At 50.4% G+C, this 20,134-nt stretch overlaps 1 protein-coding gene across 2 annotated transcripts in view; it reads left to right on the top strand.

The window, feature by feature from the left end:
- The window catches only part of PAX2 (paired box 2), an 86,776-nt gene that overhangs the window by 1,598 nt on the left and 65,044 nt on the right, over window positions 1–20,134 (top strand). For both annotated transcript variants that reach the window (XM_074154245.1, XM_074154244.1), the window contains exons 2-3: window positions 2,635–2,803; window positions 4,212–4,409. In XM_074154245.1, coding sequence (XP_074010346.1) covers window positions 2,635–2,803; window positions 4,212–4,409 — 367 coding nt within the window. The remainder of the gene's footprint in view (window positions 1–2,634; window positions 2,804–4,211; window positions 4,410–20,134) is intronic.

A 20,134-nucleotide genomic window follows, 5' to 3' on the forward strand; every position in this document is an offset into this window, starting at 1 on the left:
AAAAAAAACTCCAGCGAGATCAGTGAACAATTTTGGCTTCCGATTTAAAAAGAAAAAAAAAAAAATAATAAAAAAATTCAATATTTGATTTGTTCCCTAAAGTGTATTTCTAGAGCTACAGACCTAGCTATTAGGAAGCAATTAAAATACATTCGGGCGCGGGTTCCTGACACAGACACACCGAGACAGCAAAAACACGATCGGTCCGAAGGCGCTGGGAATATGTATAGACAGCTGCCGGCACCTATAGGCAAATAAATACACGTAAATATCTCACTGCTCTGATAGAAATAACCATAGAAAAGCACGGGGCAGAGCAAAACAAACTCGTGTGAAAAATATCCGGGCTGCGATAATTTGAATTATTAATTTTTAATCTTTTTTTTTTTTCTTTTTTGCATCTGTTGCCTTTTAATACTTTGTAAGGCGAGTTATAAAAGGTGCTTTGAATTATTTATCGCGGACTTGCCGCAGAAATTGCTGTCTTGTAACTTTAGAGGCAACATGTGCAGAAGGGCTTCTGAACAAATGAAAAAAAGAAACAACCTCACACAGCAACACACATACCCGCGGGTTTTACTGGGGGAAGATAAATCCCACCCACCCCCCCCCGCTTCTGAAACCCTAAATATGTTTTAAGAAAGGCTAACAAAAGAACGCAGCAGATAACCCCGGCTCGTCGGGGAAGGGACGGGGAAGCCAGGCGGCCGAGGCGGCTCGGGGAGGGGATCCGTGGAGGTGTTACTGGAGGGGTGGGGGAGACGGGGAAAAAAAAAAACAACAAAAAACCAAAACTCTATTTGTGCGAAAGGACTTGGATCGATCGCAGGGGCAATGAGAGTTTCCACTAAGTTCAGAGCCAATAAGTCAGTGTCAGAAGCAGGGGAGGGAAAAAAACAAAAAACAAAAAGCAAAAAACAAAACACAACAAAACCACAGCGAAAATACAAACAGATCATTTTTCAGCAAACTGCGAAACCAACTAAGATCTCTCGGCGAGGAAGACGCAGGAGGTTAGGGCTGTGTGAAAGGAAAGCTTTAATACAGTGCGCACTCCACAGCTATATCAGCTGGATGTTCCGGAGATAGAGACACCCAGGTAGCAGCGCCAGCGAAGCCGCACCGCCTCCGGCTGCGCATCTCCCCGCACGCCCGGGCAAAGGCGAACCGCTCCCGCCTCGAACGGGGACACCCCCCCCCACCACCCCCCCAGGTGCCAGCCTTTCACAACCCCCTGCCTTGCCCAGTCCCAAAAGGAGATATTTCCCTTTATTCCCGTCACTCCCTCCCTCCTGCCCATGCTTAGCAGGTGCATACTTATTTTTTTTTTTTCCCCCCCAAGTTATTTCTCGAAATGGAGAAAGATCGGGGGGGGGGGGGGGGGGGGGGAAAGCGATGCGAGCAGCCCTCTGTGAGAGAGAGCGGGTTTTTGTCTGGAAAGGTGGGGGGGGGGAAGAGAGGAAAACGGAGCATTTTAAATTATCCCCGAATTAGATTTGGGGGGGACAAAAAAAAAAAAAAAAAAAAAAAGACGGAACCTTGCGAGCCTGTTAGATTTATGATTTTTTATTTTTTAATTTTTAATTTTTTTTTTTACTGAAGCATTTTTCCTTCAAAGATCGAAAGCTGAGGAGAGAGAGGGTCTGTCTGTAAACGAACACCGACCGCGGGACGCAAAATATTCTCCTTCTCTCTCCCTACATTTCTTTCCCTCTTTTTTTTTTGGGTTTTTTTTTTGTTGTTTTTTGTTTTTTTCTTCTCCCAATCCCTTCATCTGGCATCCGAAAATGAGGGGAGAGGACGCGTGGCGTGGGGGGACATGCCGCGGGGTGAGGGAGGGCGGGGTTCGCCAGTAACTGTAATTGCCAGAGTGAGAGAAAATCGCGGAAAAAGAAAATGAAAGGCGAGAGGAAAAAGCCCCGGAGCGGAGAGAAGGGGGACCCTGCGGCAGGGGCCGCCCGGAGCCGCTAAGCAGCTGAGCTCCGGAGTTTGGGAGAGCATCTCTCCCCAACTCCTGGGAGAGGAGCCGCGGGGAGGGGGGGACACACGACACACTGCCTCCATCCCGGCCCCGCCACCACGGCCCCGAGGAGCCGCCGCTCCGGCGTCCCGGGCGGGGACCGCGGGAGGGAGAGGTGCTCTCCGGCCCAGGGAGGGGAGACGGCGTACGGGGGGGGACGATGCTCGGCTACCATCCGCTCGGAAAAATTCACTCTCCCTTCTCCTTCCTTCCCATCTTTCCTCCTTTTTATTTCTTTCTTCCTTTCTCTTTCTTTCTCTCTTTTCCCTCTTTCTTTTCCTTCTCTCTTTATCTTTCCCTCTTTATCTTTCATTCTGTCTTTCTCTCGTTGTCTTTCTTTCTCTCGTTCTCTTTCCCTTATTCTCCCCGCTTTTTCCTCCTTTTTTTTTTTTTTTTCTTTTTGCTCTCTCCCTTGTTCTCTTCTTCTCTCTCTCCCCCACGTCTTGTTCCCCCCCCCCCCCCCCCCCTTCCCGACCCCCCGCCATCACCTCCATCCATCTGTAGTGGCTGGAGATTTTGCAGCGCGAGTGGCGAAGAATCCACGACTAACGGTGTGTTTCTGGTGTGCGTGGGTTGTTGTGTTTTTTTTTTTTTTTTTATTTCTCTTTCCCCAGCAGGGCACGGGGGTGTCAACCAGCTCGGGGGGGTGTTTGTGAACGGCAGGCCCCTACCTGACGTGGTGAGACAAAGGATAGTGGAGCTGGCTCACCAGGGGGTGCGACCCTGTGACATTTCCAGGCAGCTGCGGGTCAGCCACGGTTGTGTCAGCAAGATCCTGGGCAGGTAAGGAAAGAGGCAGCTCCTTCCCCTCCCCTGGGACGGCAACGCTGCATCCCCCCCCCCCCCCCCCCCCCTTCCCCGCTCCGGTGTTGACCTCCCGCCCTTCCCGCCGCTCCGGGCTCTCCCCGCCACCTCCCCGGGCGGCCCCGCCACCTCCGCGCCGCGGGAGCCCGCGGCCGAGCAGGGCCCCCCTCCTCCAGCCGGGAAGGACGTGCTCCCCCCGTCCCCCTCGTGTCCCGTCCCCCCCCCCCCCCCGTCCCCGCGGCGGTGTTTGGAAACTCCTGGGAAGACAAACAATTTGCGAGGGGTGGGCGGGGAGGGCGGGAAAGAGAAGGGAAAGGAAAGGAAGGGAAGGGGGTGGGGGGGGGAGGGAGAGAAAAAAAAAAACAACAAACAACGAAAGAACGACAAACACCCCCCCCCCCCCCCCCAAATCCGCCCAACTCGCAACAATCCCTGAGCGGCCTTAGCCAATACCCGGGTAAATAAACAAACAGCGGGGCAATTAAATAAATAAATAAATACCCGCGGTAACCGATCGCCGCCAAACGCGGTGTGAAGTATCCCCAGAGGCAAGCCGGGGGGGGGGGGGAAACAACCAATGGGGGGGTGTTACCCGGCGCCCCCGGGCCCGGCCGCTGGGATGCGGAGCGGTGTCGGCGGGCGGCAGAGCCCAGGGGCCGGTGCGGGCGGTGCGTGTGCGCTTTGCCGTGCCCTCCGCAAAGGACGGGACTGTCGCCGGCAGAGCTGATGGCCAGCGGGGCGATGGGCTGGGGGCTACCGTGTAGGAGCGCCCGCTTCCAAGGGAGCCGGGGCGGGCGGGGGGGGGGGGGGGGAGGAAGATAACGAACCGCGCACCCGCACCCACATCCCCGCCAGAGCCCCGAGTCGGGGGCGGAGGGGGGGGGATGTGTGTGAGCCCGGCACTGCCCGCTCCCCGCGCCCCCTTCCCGGCCCCGGGGTCGGTGGGGTTTCGCCTCCGGCCGTCCTCACCGGAGCGAGGGTTTCTGGCTTGTTTCTCCATCCCTCGGGCCTGAAAGGAGCGTGTGAGGCGGGGGAAGGGGGAGGCAGCAGACCGGGCCAGCGCCCCTCGTTTCTCAGGCACAAAAATAAAATAAAAGGGGAAAAAAGAGGTGGGGAAAAAAAAAAAAAAAAAAAAAATCATTAAAGGCGAGCTCCCGGGAGCGAAGCCTGGAGAGGAGAAGGGACTCCCCCGGCGCCCCGCGGAGCAGCGCCATGCCGTACCCGAGCCGCCGCGGCCCGAAGCCGAGGTGGGGAGAGGGGCGGCGGGGTGCTCCGAGGGGGAGCCGGGCACCGGGTGTTCGGGGAGGGGGGGGGGGGGGGGAAAGGAGGGAAACGGAGGGGGGGCTGTTGCGGGCACGGCAGGTGACTGACCGTCTTGTTGGTGCAGGTATTACGAGACGGGGAGCATCAAGCCCGGCGTGATCGGCGGCTCCAAACCCAAAGTGGCGACCCCCAAAGTAGTGGATAAAATCGCCGAGTACAAGAGACAAAACCCGACAATGTTCGCCTGGGAGATCCGGGACAGGCTACTGGCCGAGGGCATCTGCGACAACGACACGGTCCCCAGCGTCTCCTCCATAAACAGGTAAGAGCAAACCCCGCAGCCCCGCTCGCGGCCCGCTCGCCTCTTTACTGCCCCCGCAACCCCCCCCCCCCCTCCGCAGCACGGTCGGCCCAATCTTTCCTCCGTCAGGTTAGATCCGCTCCTGCTCCGGCCCCCACACCCCCGGGCATAGCCCCCCCAAGTCCCCGGGCCCGCCGTGACCCCCCCGAGCCCAGTCCCGGGGCGGCGGGGCCGGAGCCGGCTGTGTGTGCGTGTCCCCCCCCCCCCGCCGCTTCCCCCGGCCCCGGGAGTGGGGAAGCGGCTCTGGCCCGGGGCTCGTTGTCGCCCGCCGTGGGGCTACAGCTCGCTCCTGTCGCCTGGCCCGCAGCAGATGATGAGGTCCCCGCCGAGCAGCCCGGCGGTGCCGCAAGGTTTGGGGGGCTGTTCGGGGTGACGGGGCGGCGGAGCCGGGTTTTCCCCTGTCTCTCCACCACCCCTCCCGGGGTGTAAAACGAGCGCCAGCCTCGCCAGGGTTATTAGGGCTCTGAGCCGAAAAGCTTGCCGTTCTCCGCTGCCAAGGCGGGCTCGGAGCCCCGAGCCGCTGAGTGCCGGAGGAAGGCTTCCCTTGCACCCAGTGTCCCCGGCTCCCTCCTCATCGTCAGCCCCAGGGAACGGTTAAACTTGCGAGGCGGTGTCTTCCCCCGGCTGGGGAGCGCTGCTCCCTGCCACCCCCGGCTCGGGCTGATCCCTGCCCTGGCAGGAGGCTGGGAAGCAGCAGGATGGATTCAGCACTAGCCAACAATTTCCTATCCCCCCCCTCCCCTCCTGCCACCCATCTCCTCCCCCAGCTGCTAGGGTGCGACTTCTGTCGGTGGAGGGACTCAGGTTCGGTCTCAGGTTTGAGGGGACAAAAAATAACCATACGCCAGGCCAAAAAAACAAAAAAAACCAAAACAAAAAAAGGAAAAGGGATCGATATGCAGGAGAAAAGGGCCGGTGATGGATGTAATGGAGTACTAACACGCTGCGAAGCGCTCGGACCGCTCACACGCCCGCACCTTCAAACCCCACAGACATCAGATTTTCACAGTTGGGCCGCACACCCCACTCTCACCCACCCAGTAAAAGGAATTACGCTGTTTCAGCCCAACCTGCGTACAGAGGCCGCGACTATGCCCGCAGAAATACAGCCTCTAGAAACAGAGTGACGGGGGTGTTTTCGAAGGGTAGGTACGTAGGCACGAAATACCTCACCGACAGAGGAAGGATACATGCAATTTTGCGCGGAATCCCAAATATACGGTGCTTCCCGTTCCCATAAATATATATAGGGTGTATGTAAATACGCGCGCAGGCTTTTGTAGTGTCTGCGTAGATAAAAATGCACGAGTCAGTATATTGGCCTTTTTGATATATAACAAGTTTAGCCAGATTATTTTTTTTTTTAAAAAAAAACCCAGGTGTATTTATAGCAAGGGAAGCAAAAAATAAATAGCAGGGAAACCGCAGTGGTATTTTTTGTCTTGCGCTTTTCATGGCAGATTTATCAAAATATGTCTAATAACTCAGGCTGTGTATTTCTAAATCTGGCATCCTATATAAATGGGTTTTAATATTTTGCAAATGATATGGAATTATCCCAAATCATCTTGAAAACAGCAGGTAGAATTAGCTAGTGGAATGTACCTTGGCTAAGAAAGATTCCCTCAGACACACTGTCTCTGTAATATACTGCTAGGCTACCCTAGGAAATTATCCCTGTGTGTGCCATCTGTATTAAAATGGTTATTAAGTTATGAACAGGGTAACATAATACTGATCGGCTAATTATACACCCTCCTAAAAAACCTCCAGGTCTCCGTTACTCTCTCAGTCAGGTATTGAAATAATAACAGTTTGACATTCAGACACCTTACAAAGGCAGCTGCGGAAGGACAGCCAGCTGTCCCTGGGAGGAATTAAACTGGTGGTACTGGAGGTACCGGAGGAACGGCTTGGGGGGGCTCTTTGGAGGAAACAGCATCCACGGACCCGACACACACGTGTATTTTGGCTAGCTCAGGGGACGTCAGCATCCAAATGTCACTGAAGTCTCAGCCTTACGCCTGCCGGACCCCACGCCCCCTGTCTGGGTTGCGATGTCCCGGGCAGAAGGTCGAGCGCCAGGTTTCGCTCCCAGTTTGCGGAAGGGCTCCGGGGGTTTCGTACCTCAGTTTCCCCACCCTGGCAAAGACTGATCCTTCTCAGAAGGAGGTGGGAACAGATGTCAGTTAGATTGTGCTTATAAAACGCTTCGAGAAGGACAAGTGCTTCGTAGCTGCTAAGTATCATTACCTTAAAGAGGCTCGGCTGTGACCCACCATGTTTGATTCACCCTGCGATGGCATTTGAGTGTGTGGTCACCAAGGCACAAGAGCATTTTGGCTTCATGTGGTTAAGTCTTTCTCCATTGCTGTTAAAAATTCAGGCCCAACTTCCCACTGTTCGCCTTTGTATGGGGCTCCCTAAAACTGCCATCCGTAGGGAAGTGAGCCCGTCGTGTCACAGGTCATAACATTTGCAAGAACAGGACGGCAAAACGGGGGAAAATTGCAGCGGAATAGGAAATAGTGAGTGTGTAAGGGCCCGATCCTGGTGCCGCAGAGACTAGCGCGAGCTCCATCACTCCGGTGACTTTTGTGACTCCAGCTCACAAAACTCACAAAACACAAAGAGAGGTCTATGTTCACAATATAAATATCTGGTTTTCTCCCTCCCATTGTTAAAAAAAAAAAACCTGTCCAGAATCGTGTAAATCTTTTGTAACAGCACATCCCTTACCTGCGGTACGAGCGCAGATTGGAGTTAATCTAAGGCTCTGACTCTCTGAGCAGCTTCACATAGGTGACAATTTTTAAAACCAACCTAGAAATATTTGTCTTGTATTTTCGCAAAATACAAAGCAAAAACTGCATTGGCCCAATGTCCAGAACTGTTAGAGCTACATCCATGAGCAGTTCAACATCTTGAGACTGTAAGCGAGGCATTTACAGAAATAGAAGTTATCTGTGTCCCTAGGTAGACTGTGAATACTTCATTTCAAAATGGAGATCCTCTTTAATGGAAAAAACCTACTTTTGGTTATTACAAGATTTTCTGAAAATGTATTAAGTATATTTTATTTTCTTTCTTTCTGGGGATTAGTCTAACATTAACAAAGGCTTTCGGGTGAGAGAGCACAAAACAGCGCAGTTTCAATTCCGTTTTTAAAGTCTCCCTAAAACATTTTTAAAATCTATTTTCCATTAATCATTTTTTTTGTGGTACGCGAACGATACGCGCCTCCATTGCACCGATCTGTCAGCGTCGCACTGAGGATATCGGGACGTGTTTGGGACAACTTATAATTCAGTATCGAGATTTATCAGAAACTTGTTCCTATCAAGCTCATGCAGATAAAGGCTAGATACAAACTCTGCGGAAAAACATGACTGAACCACCCCGTCAAGATTCAGGAAAAAAATTAGGTCTTCTGCTATGCGGTAGTTTTGCTTTAATTATGGCAAAAAAAAGTCTAGAGAGTATACTAGTTAATAAGTGAAGTGCGCCAGAACTGACAGGATCAAGACAGAGCAGTTCTCTCTGCGCTGGGAGCTTTCCTGTTCCCGTGTCATACAGTAGGCACTGTACAGCATAAACCTATTGTGTATGTGTAGGTATGTATATATATATACACATATAGATGTATGTACGTGCATCTGCGTAAACCCACCCATATACGCAGTGCACATAATTGAGAAGCAGGCAAGTGACCGAAGCTCTTAATTCCTTGGTAAGGAATTCCCGCTTACTTTAAATGCCTTGAGCACCCTGCCAGCCCTAACTTTTCCATCTATCATATGGCTCTACGCAAGTTCTCTGTGGTGGTTTTGGGTTAGAATATTTCGGTTGGATCCCGGCACTGCTGAAAGCCTCGCGGCGGCCGTTTCCTAAGTATGAACTGGGCGGCAGACGTTAATGGGAATTTTTGCTTTGTTTTGCGGTACGTACAGTTAGCCTAAGAACACAGGTTCCATGAGATAATGATCACCCAGAAAAACCTTTCCAATTAGACAGTGTACTTTAGTGGGAACAGGACGGAGCACATCACGGATACACACTCACGGTTCTGCAGCAAGCGATGCAATGGATGTCGTAGTTTAATCGTTATTTCCGGCTTCTCTTAAATTCAGGAATTCCTTACGGGTCCAGAAAGGCAAAGCAGAACACATCCCCACCCAATTTGTCCCTCTGTCCCGACTCACTCGTGGCTGGGTTCAGTACTAGGGACTCCTAGTCCTACCTTCCTACTCCCAGGACTACCTTCTCCAAGGAATGCTGAAGCCAAAGCATTACGGAGTTCCGTCAGCCTTCCGGATACGCTCTGGGCCCTGGGTTTCTGAGAGCAGCCCTAACTAATACCCCATGGCAGAGAATAGAGTTTAATTGGTATATAATCTCAGTCAAACCATTAGATATTTTTTCAGTCTTCTTCTCTTAGGTATCGCGTAGTCATTGATTTCTAGTGTTAAGCGCTTGGTTTGGGGAGATGTTTCCTGTTTCACTAGATAACAATTGGCTCCTAGTTAAAGTCTCCAATAACGATGTGCTTTTTCAAAATACATATGGAAAGACACAAACGTTGACTCGGGTTGTAACGACCAGTGAAACGGACTTGTACATTGAAACATTATTGAGCATGGGGCCGATTTCAGTGGCCGCGGGCAGGCCTGTAGTTTAGAGCAAAGAACGGCGTATTAGGAGATAAGAGTTCTCTTACCAGTTCTGCTGTTAACTTTCTGGTTGATCTTGGGCAGGACACCCGGACTCCTTATGCGGCTGCTTTGCCATCTGTAAAATGAAAATAACAGTATTTAGCTACCTTTGTAAAACTCGGTGTGATCCTTCACTGAAAACGCCCATGGAGCTCAACACGTTAACGAGAAAAGGCTCAAAACTGGAGCTGGGTTGTTTTCCGTCGGCGGAGGCTTTAGCCCAGGCGAGGGAGATGATAGATAGAATCGAACAGAATCCCCACGGAGGTAAAGGCAACGTCTGGAGACAAACAATCGAGTCTGGCAAAAGGCAGGCGCGTTAGGGCAGGGGCTGTGTCACACGCGGAAGAAATCAACGTTACGCAAAGCGAGAGTTCTGAGTCACTCTCGCTGGCCTCGCTGAAGAATTCCCCCCAAAGGACACCCTGCCCAAAGCCACTGGCGAGTCTCTCCCTGTCTTTCCCAATGAACAAACCTGGAATTCTTGGGGGACGGGTCATGAGTCTAGGGAGGATTTGGAAGAGTATGGAGTATCTCTAACGGCAGCTTGTTCACAGTGACCCAAAGCACGGCCTGCAGTGAGCACGGGGTGAACGGCACGGTTTTAACTGGCACACACGTGTGTCGCACAGACCTATCACCAGCAGCAGTATTTAGTAGCCACACGTCACTTTTCTCAATAGAGAGGCCAAGGATCGGACTGGCCACGTAGACTGGATTAGCCTCTGGCTGACAATGGGTTGGTGCAAAGCCGGGGCGAAGAAAACTTGTCCGACGGTACCCAACGGAGTTTACCAGGTTCTCGTAACCTGGAACTTCCCCGGGATCCCAGCAAGGATCCTCTCACATAGTTGATGCTGAGTCTGAGGTTCCCGTTCCATTTCCCGCGTCAGGATGTGCTCTCGAGGTAGAAGACTTCTACTGCTACTTGCTTTCGGCTGAGCAAAGAATGCAGTCGGGTCACACAGGGCTTCATTACAAGGAATATACTCCTTGAAATTCAGATTCTTTTTCCATCAGACACAAACCTGGTATTATCTTCTTTTTATCATCGCAAATAAAGGACAGGCTCATAAAGCAGAGGTTACAGACAATGTTACCGCAGCTGAAAGAGTCCATGAATGCTCTCAGCATTTCTCTTTGTCTTATTCCTCATATCTGGCCACTGGAAGGTTGTATGGTGGGAACTACAATAAGCTGGCCGCATTTTTTTCTCATTTTCATATTGCAGGGATATTAGCTCAAGAGAGGCAGTTAACAAGTAAAGTTGGTTGCGCCTGGGAAGTTTTGAGCTCCCTGTTCTGTGAACCTCGAAGTTCAGAACCGCATGGGTCTCTTTATCACCTAAAAATCCCCGCCCTTCCTTTTTGTAGAGACGGACAGAAAGGTTGATTTTTGTTGGAAGTTAAACGTTTTCAGGCTTTTGCATCTAGCGAGTGATTGCTGCGTTCTGCCACGGAGGTAGCTGCATTTCAGCGCTGGGTGAATGAGTCTTACAGAGCTAAACCTCATTTACCAGAATCACTATTATGTGAAAAAACTCATTTGACTTTGGGAGAAAAGAGGAGAAAATAAAAGTGGCTTGGCCAAGCAATGATGAAGCGGTGAGAACAATATCGTGATCTGAAGGGCACAGTCCCTCCAACGGGAAAGGAATTAGTCACGTTTAAACAAAGCAGTATAGCTGGGAATGAAGGGAGGGAAATAAGAAAGGAAATATTTAAGTGGTAGCAGAAGGTATCTCCTGATAGGGAGGTCCATTAGGTTGTGGAATTGCATCCCATAGGAATTCCTGATTTCGTGGAATATATATAAGTAGATGGCATTAATAACAAGCAAACATACAATAGAAATAATCTCGCATTGGCTAAAGAGATAGATAATGCTCCAGAAGGCCAGCTGGACCCTTTATGATATGATGACATGACGCATACAAAACAAAGTCATGTTTTCAGCAGTATATTGAATATCCCCCAAAATCCATCTCTGATCCTAAAGCCCATTCAAACAAAAGATTTCCATACTACTTGAATAAAAAGATGTAACTTCAAAACAGTCAGACAAGGCTGAGCTTCACCTAGATTAACTTGCCATGGGCTTCAATTAAGGCACGTTGAGATTCAAATGGAGCTTAGGCTCACTAGTTACAATCAGCAAAATATTGAGGGATCCAACTTTTAGGGAGGGTCTCGATAAATGGAAAGGTGGAGACTTTCAAAAGCGTTAGTGATTGGCCTGACACCCGTGCGGTTAACTAGGGCTTTAGGAAATCCCATCTGTGTGTAGACACCTCTTACTCCTGAAAGTCTCAGAAAGGTTTGTGTTCTTCTCCCAAACAATCATTCTTTAAACTGAGAGCTAACAGGAATGAGGATTTTTCCACTATAATCCCAATTAATCTATTGGAGCCTATACACCCATGGCCATATTTACCAGTCCCAACTGTTTAAAAATACTGAGGCAGAGCCTAAATCATGCAATTGGCATAAAAATCATGAGTACTTGTAATACCATGTGGGTTTGTTTTCACTTGTTTTCTCTCTTCTACCCTAAATTTTTAAAGGGATTTGGGTATCTGACTCCAATTAAATGACTTTAAAAACACCTTAACAATGTGGTCCTTTGAGCCTTCAGAGAGCTGACAGCCCCCTTTTCAAGTCGTCCCCCCCCCCGCCCCCCAAGCACTGGAAACATCCTTTATTAAATGAGAACTGAAATTCTCGTGCTATCACTTGACCGGAGCTGGAAAACCCACAACAAACAGCGTTAGGCTTGTGATGAAATACTAGAGAGTAGGATATTCAGCGCTAACCTCCAATTTTCTCCAGTGCCAGTACCCGAGAGCTGATTTTGTAGCACTTAGGTGGCTATCTACCCAGCTGAAAATCACAAATCTAATCACTTGGTTTCCAAACTCCTCAGAGTGCACTTACAAATATTCATTTCCAATCAATTTGCACCTGCTAATATTTCTGAGCGCTCACACGCGATGACAGAGTCAGAAGCAACGCTGGCGCTTACTATTTCTATAGCAATGGCATAAAGGGGCTCTGTGCATAGAAGCACAGCCCATTGTCCAAAACAGGCACAGCGTAAATCGGAATTTCTCTCGAGAGGTTCTTTTAGAAAATCAGCATATACACGCGTCTGCCTTTACGCTGTCCCCTTGGCTTCTAGGGGGGTTCATAATTCAGACACTCCTCAAGGTGTCGGGGGTCCTGAAACAAACACCTTGGTCCGTTAAAAGAAATGAGACGGTTCGCCCACCAAGCCCGAGCGCAGGTAAAAGGCAGAGCAGGACTGGGGAGCCCTCTTCCTCGGGCTCGGATCTGACAAGACGGAGGCTGAACACTAGCTCGGCTGCGACAGCCTCCCCCCCGCCCCTTCCCGATAAGTAGGCATATAAATAAATAAATAAACGGCATCCTAACTGCACTGAGAACTCAATAAAACAATCACATCAAATATGAGGAGGTATAAATCTCATGTCTGCACAGGTAACCCACTCAATTGCTTTTATTATGGCTCAGCCTGACTCCATTTATTACCATCCGTGGCCTGGGTGAAGGATGTTTGCATGGAGGGTGGTCTCCTGGTGAAATCCTATCCCCGGAGCAGTGACAATCAGCCCATACAGAGGTAGATTTTGGTGGGGAGACCAAAGGCAGATCCATCTGTCTGCATGAAAACCAATCAATAACCCTGTAACTAGACCCCTTGTCGCTGGGAAATGGACAACACGATAGTTCAATCCTGGAGCCACGGGAGAGGAATAGCCGTGGTTGGGGTGTGAAGAATGACAGGATGTACGCAAGGAACGTTTGAGATGTAGGGACAGAATGTGTCTGTCCATATAGATATTGAAGAGGGGTGATGGGATAGGAGGGGTGTAGAGGGTACGTTTATATATACATAGCAGGCAAGTTTGAAAGGTTGGTGTGTTCAGAGGTGGGTATGGGGAAGGAAAAAGCAGAGTTATACGGCGGTTTTGAGTAGGACATTTATATGGGCACTGTGAGTGGGAAATGCTCTGGTTGGATGCTACGTATGAGTATCTCGGTACATGGCAGGGAACACGTACCCCTGGGCAGGCACGTAGACGGTGACACAAAATGCTGGTAGGCAATAGGAAGCACGTGCAGGAGTTCAGTGTGGTCGGGGAAGGATATTCCTTTGTCCTCTGTCTGGCTTGGGATTTATGTGTGTACCAGTTTTGACGGAGAGGAGGAAGACTGATGTGCCAAAAGCCTGAGCTAACGGACTGTGAGTTCACGGATCCGCTTTCCAGAAAATGCTATGTAGGAAATCTTTACCCAAACCTCACTGTTAAACCGGGAAGGGAGATTCTGGTGGCTTCTCTCTGCCGGTATGAAAAATAGAAGTAGGACATTTCTTGCTGCTGTCATCCCCTTGCTCTGCAGTTCCTGTAGCGTTGCTAAAAATCTGTACAGCATATTGTTCCCCAGGCTTCTAGCAACTCCCCCAACACATGCACACGCACACAGATATGCTGGAATTTGCCTCGATTAATTGTTCTCTCCTGGGGGCCAATTTAGTTTTTATTCCTTTGGCTCCACTTTGAATGGTTCCTCTTCCTTCCAAGGGAAACGCCCTCCCCTTTTTGCAGGGTCCAAGGCACGGGGTTAAACTTCCCTCTCTGGTTGGGAGGCAAATTGCCTCAAGAATAGCCATCAGCCGTCACCGTACTTCAGTGGAGAGGGCGCTCCCCGTGTTTTCAAGGCAGATTGATGCCTGTTCATCGGTTTATGAAAGGAAAAGCAGAGATTGCGACCAGATGAAAAACTCACAGAAGAAACCCTCCCATACCTGTCAGACAGGGTGCCCTGCACCACCTCGAGTTTCCAGGGAATTTGGATGGTTCTGGCACCAATATTGCTGGAACTAGTCCTCGTTTTCTTCAAGCTGGGCTGAAATGTGAGGGCAACCTCATTACCCCGCTGCCCATTTCCAGGCTTTCCCTCTAAAATTGCGATAGAGTCTTTGGGCGCTAACATTTGGGCGCTCTTAAAAGGACTATTACCTTTCAACATACTCATGTTTCTCTAAAAATTTTTTTAAGAACAATTTTTTGGTCATCTGCCTTTAAAAAGAAAGACTGTAGCACAATGTAGCTATGTAATAGTGCCCACTGTTAATATTTGCCTGAATTTAAGCCTTTTCTCGGTTGTTTAAATTTAGACTTTCGAGCTTGAAAAATCACACATTTATACATAAATTATACATACACAAAAAATACACTTATTTTTGAAATCAGTAGGGAAGGGAGGAGATGTAGAAGAGAAGAGGAAAGGAAGGAATAATATTTCTGAAGGAAAGGAGATGGTGTTTTCACACTGAGTGCCTAGGGAACGTGTATTCCTGGGTTGTGCTACGTACAAATGGGCCAGGGCTGTGTAAGCAGAGGCAGAGTGGAAAATGAATAATGTCACAAAATCCCTCTCCCTGCGGAAAACCCAGCAAATTTATCCAGTACCTAAAGGGGGCCTTCCAGTGCCTAAAGGGGCTCCAGGAGAGATGGGGAGGGACTCTTGATCAGGGAGTGGAGCCATAGGATGAGGGGTAATGGTTTTAAACTGGAAGAGGGGAGATTTAGATTAGATCTTAGGAAGAAATTCTTTGCTGTGAGGGTGGTGAGACACTGAAACAGGTTGCCCAGAGAAGCTGTGGCTGCCCCATCCCTGGAGGTGTTCAAGGCCAGGCTGGATGGGGCTTTGAGCAACCTGGTCTGGTGGGAGGTGTCCCTGCCCATGGCAGTGGGGTTGGAACTCGATGATCTTTAAGGTCCCTCCCAACCCAAACCATTCTAGGATTCTATGAAATTTAGAGGTTTAAAGAGACAATGTTTGTGGTGCTGTCTCTGGCAGATGGACAGCCACGACACGGAGCTTCCAGAGCTGGTGGAGAGCAAAGCTGGGTAGGGTTTGGGGAGAAAATGGGCAAGAGATAAAGATGGAGTGAAAGGAGAAGGCAGATTTGACTTGGCCAGTGTCAAACCCAGAGCTGCTGTGGTTTTACAGAAGGCATCTTGGCTGCTGTGCCAAACAAGGTGCAGAGAGTCCTCCAGTGATGGCATCCAACTCCCCTACGTGGCTTTAACAATTTCGGGCTACGTGTGTGCCCGAGTCGGGGGTCTGTGCGCACGGAGGGGACAAGGATGGGGAGAGAGGAAGGGTGTCTGGCTGTGCACAGGTTCTCGTTGAGTTGCACAAGAGCAGGGAGGAAATGCCTGGGTGGGTTCATGTGGTTGCACGTGGGAGAGCACGTGTACCTTTGTCAAAAGCTGACTGCTGCGATTCTAACCCCCTTTTGCGGATTACATGAATTTTTGTTACTCGCGAATATTTAAAGATAAATACATGCCTGTGGGTGACCCCACTGTGGGTCTTGGTGCCCAGCGGGCAAAACTGGCAGAGCTGGTGGCACAGGGAGACATGAAATGGCAGGGAGCGTGGCCTGTTTCAGGTGGATTCGTACGGAAGGAAATGCCACAGGCACAGTGAAAGGCAGGGGATAAAGCGATCCTGGAGAAATACAGTCTTTAGAAGAGTGGGAGAGGAGGGTGCCATCCCTGTAGGCGAAGCCTTTGTACCTCTCAGAGCACCACCTTTCCAAAAGGAAAGCACCTTCTGGCGCCACCTGAATGTGCTCCTGGATCGTTCTGTGCACAGTGAAGTAACTTGAGCATGGAAACCCGGGTGCGTTTGTGCAGATAGGCTGCCGAGCCCCTATTGTTCCACCAGACAATCTTCTCTGTAATGGATATTTGGGCGAGACATGCCCTATACCCCATGACATGCGTACGAGGAGGAGCGTGGGCATGTCACTAGGGCAACACGTCCAGCTGGGAGTATAGACTTATAGCAAGGAGGTATTACTGGTCTGTGTAAGAACTAAGAATAGTATTACCCATGGAAACAACGTCGTAACTCTGCGGTTCCGTGCAGGGAGCCATAGGGGTGAGCAAAGGCCCGGCAGAACACATCTTGGGAAGCCCGTGTAGGTCTGTGGGGCTCTGCACAGGATTCTGCATGGCTGCTTCCCGCCGGCAAGGCCGTCGTGTGAACGCACCGATGAGCTGTGGCTGCGAACCGATGCATGGGGGACCATGCAGCACTCCGTGTCTCTGCCAGCAGTTCTTTTGGGTGGCCCTGGGTGCACGGTGATAGGACAGCCATACCACTAGCGTGTGAGGAGAACGGTGAGACGGGCAGCGTCAGCAACACAGACACGTGTGCGAGCGTGCGTGTGACAGGGTGGCATCTGCCAAGATGCGTGAACACAGAAGGTGTACGGCAGGGCGGGCGCACGTAGACACGGAGGTGCCACGTACAAATGTGGGGACACGTGCCTGTTGGGGGTACCTAGCGCATCTGAGGGAATGAGGGGTGTATATGGCGTGATATATTTGTCAGGGAGTGGATGTGTGTCAGTTCATCTGCCGCATGATGCAAGGAGGGGATACCTGGGGATAGTGGGGGCAGAGGGGGTTACGCTAAAGGAGATATTCCTAATGATAGCCATAGTTTAATGCACTGGACTCTGCCCTTCTCTCCTCTCCTTTCCCCTCCCCTTCCCTCCCACTCTTCTCCTCATTACCCAGGTTATCTTGTTTGGGTTAAGAGGCCAATTTCAACAGACTATAATTGAAGAGTGAAGAGAATCTGATAAGATAAGGAAGGGACATCATTCCTCAAGGGATCAATAGAGGTTTCATGTTCCTCCTTCCCCTGCTGTGTCCCTAACACGCTAACACTCTGTGTCCACGGGCCTGGTTTATTTGCTCTGCTTGTCTGCAAGCCCAGAAAGGAAGCGTGGGAGTAGGGGGGGGCCGTAGCCCCCGTCTGTCACACAGCCAGAGCAGGGGAGGGGGCATAAGGAAGGGACAATGGGGACACCGGCAGTGGTAAGGTCCCCTCTGGGAGCCAGGAGGAGGCAGGGAGGTGACAAGCCTGATGCCCTCCTGGCTGTGGCAGGGGCACGGGCTCACAGGGGAGGTGTTCACCTTTGGCCTTTTATCTCGGTGTTGTGCTCTGCAAGGGAAGGATATTGATAATTTGTCTAGATTTAGACTTGCTTTTCCGAGCGTCCCCGTGCAGAACGAGCTCAAAGCTTTTTATAAGCGACCTCTCAGGGCCCCTCAGGGTGAGGGAGGTGTAATTACCCCTACCACAAGGAAGGCTGGTAGCTGCTCCTGATGAGGCTTATGTTAAGATCTGAGGTTCAGGTTTGATGGTCCCAGTATCTCACAAGCCGTTCTTAGTAGATTTTTTTTGGACCAAACCAGCATGAGAGGATCCCCTTAAGAAACACAGAGCTGCCTCGGCAGTGAGTACAGGTCCCTTCATGGCAGGGCTCCCACGCTGCACCGGTGGGAAGATGCATATCTCACACAAGCAGTGTGAGATCCATAGAAACCCATGGAGCAGGGATCAGCTGAGGCAGCGTAAAGAAGTCCCTCCGGGAGGCCCAGCCTCTCTCACCAGGCGTAGGGATGCTCGGGGACGGGGAGCCGAGCTGGGAGGTCAGCACGGTGCAGGATCCAATCCAGATCCCGTATGACGGGGGCCGGGCAAGTTTCTGGAGAGAACACAGAGGGGTCTGGGACTGAGACATCTTCTTCCAGCTGATTTCTCTTTTATTTTTAACACCCAGAGAAACAGACGCTGAGAGCAAGTCAGTCATGCAGTGAGCATGTGGCAGAGTTGGGAATACAACCCAGATCCCCTGACTCCCAACCTCAGGCTTTAACCACTAGACCATGCTTCCCTCTAAGCCACCTTGAACTTTCCTCAGTGAGGATGGGGGCTACTAAGCCTCTGTGGGCTGCAGTTTACCAAGCTGTCAGGAGTGTGCTCACTGGACCGCCTCACCAGAGACAGCCTTCCTCACGCACGCTAAAAAAGTTGAAAAGAAATTCATTTCATGGCCGGTGGCTGCTTAAAAAAGGCGATTCCAGCATATGTATGTGATAAATGTTAACTGTGCATTAATCGCATTAAAGAGGACCCTATAAACTTTTCATTTCTAATTAAATTCTGGCCGGTGATTCTGGCGAAGCCAGCACACTCCGGGCCTTTGTTTATGTGGAAAATTAAAATGCAAATACAATGGAATTTATTTCCATTACTAGAGTGATATGCTGGGCTCCTCTGTTTAACAGCCTCCAATTATTTTCAAACAGGTCTCTCTCTCTCTCTCTCTCCCCCTCTCCCTCTCTCTCTCCTTTCCTCACTCCCTCATTTTTTTCCTCCCCCTGTTACCCTGATGCTGCTGCCCCAGCGTGAGGGGTGGGAGATGCTAAAGCAGTGGGTGGGCTAAGGAGGGTGCCGTCTCTTCAAGGTCAAATGCAGGCAGGAATACAGAGGAGGAAAGGGGGGAAAAGAGTGGGAGAGCATAAACAAGGAGGCAGGGGAAGTAAGGAGGCTTGTGCTAATGCAAGGAGGAGTAAGGAGTTCCCTGTTAGCAACCTCACCGAAAAATATAAGCTAAACTCGCTGGTTTGCTAAATCCCAGCCGTATATAGATGACCCGGCTGAGAGAGGTCACAGGTCTTTCCCTGGTGGGATATTTTAGTGAGAGGGTACAGTTTGAGAGCTCCCTCTGGAAGTTTCCTGGATCTTTCACAGCCTTTTTCACAGACTTTGTGGGGATGTGGCTGCTGCTGGGCCAAATCCTGATGGCTGAGGAGGCACAGGGCAGGCCCGATGCCAGACACATTGCCTGCGCAGAGCAAATAAATCCGGGCGGCAATGACACGTAATCACCAGCTGAAAAATAACTGAACTCTCCTCTTCATTTCCAAGGGACCAAATGGGGCCACACTGTCTCAGGGCATTAGCACACAATATCCACACAAGTCAGAAGCCCTTGCACAAACCCAGAGATTCATTGTACGTCTAAAATTCCTTAACACATAACATTTACTGCTAAACGCTGCTGACATAGAATCCCATTCTTCTTACATATATAAGAGACCCGGGTCAGTTCAGCCACGGGAACGTCATCAGGCAGTCACACACAGATCAGAGGCATCTGCTAAATGACAGGGACGCCCTTCTGTGCGTTAATATAGAAAGTCACACAAGGCGACCCTTGCAAAGGCAGGTGTGAGCTTCGCTGTAGACGTATATAGTCATTTATAGATCCCTTCACAGACTCGGCCACATCTATTTGAAACTGCGTATATTTGTGAAGAACCCTAGGATACGGAGATTTACCCAAAAAACATAACTGAAAAGTCTTAGCAAAACCCCTGAGGCGCATACACATGTAAAAATGTTCCCACAGCCTTAGAAACGCGCTGACACACGCGTGTTATTCACAAGTAAGTGGCTACGGGCCTTGAAGCACGTGGCTGAGAACCAGGTGGAGGTGCCACCTCGTGTGTCCCGCTGTACCGTCCCCTCGGCACATCCCTCTGGCAGGGAGAGCTCGGGAGCCAAAGGGATGTTCTTTTAGTGCGTGTGAGCATCTTAAGGAATCACCCAGTGTAAATGATCCTGCCCCAGCCGAGACAGGGAAACAGGAGAAGGACACATTCACTTACAAGACTGAAAAGAGGCCATTACCCAGTCAAACAACCCAATCCTTGACATCATTATTCAATACACAGGAGCCCTGAAATGCACACTAACTCAATCACAGAGACACACGATTACAAAATAATACTGATGGAATCAATGAGACAGACATGCGGTCATACAAAGCGCACCCACCCTGGTGTTAATACACAATAACGGGGAATACAAAACAGCCATTCACCACCACAATGGCAAAACACGGGCCGCGTTCTCAAAGGAGAACTGAAAACTCCGGCAACAAAACCCCACCCCTCGCCAGAAGGGGGGCTCAGAGCAAAACTTAGGGTTTGGGTAAAATCTGTCTGTGAGAAATAGTAACAGCCTTGGAGAGGAGCGTGCCAAGGACGTTCGTGTCCTATAGAGGCTGGTAGAC

This window comes from Numenius arquata, chromosome 10 (assembly GCF_964106895.1).
Source record: "Numenius arquata chromosome 10, bNumArq3.hap1.1, whole genome shotgun sequence".
NCBI lineage: Eukaryota > Metazoa > Chordata > Aves > Charadriiformes > Scolopacidae > Numenius > Numenius arquata.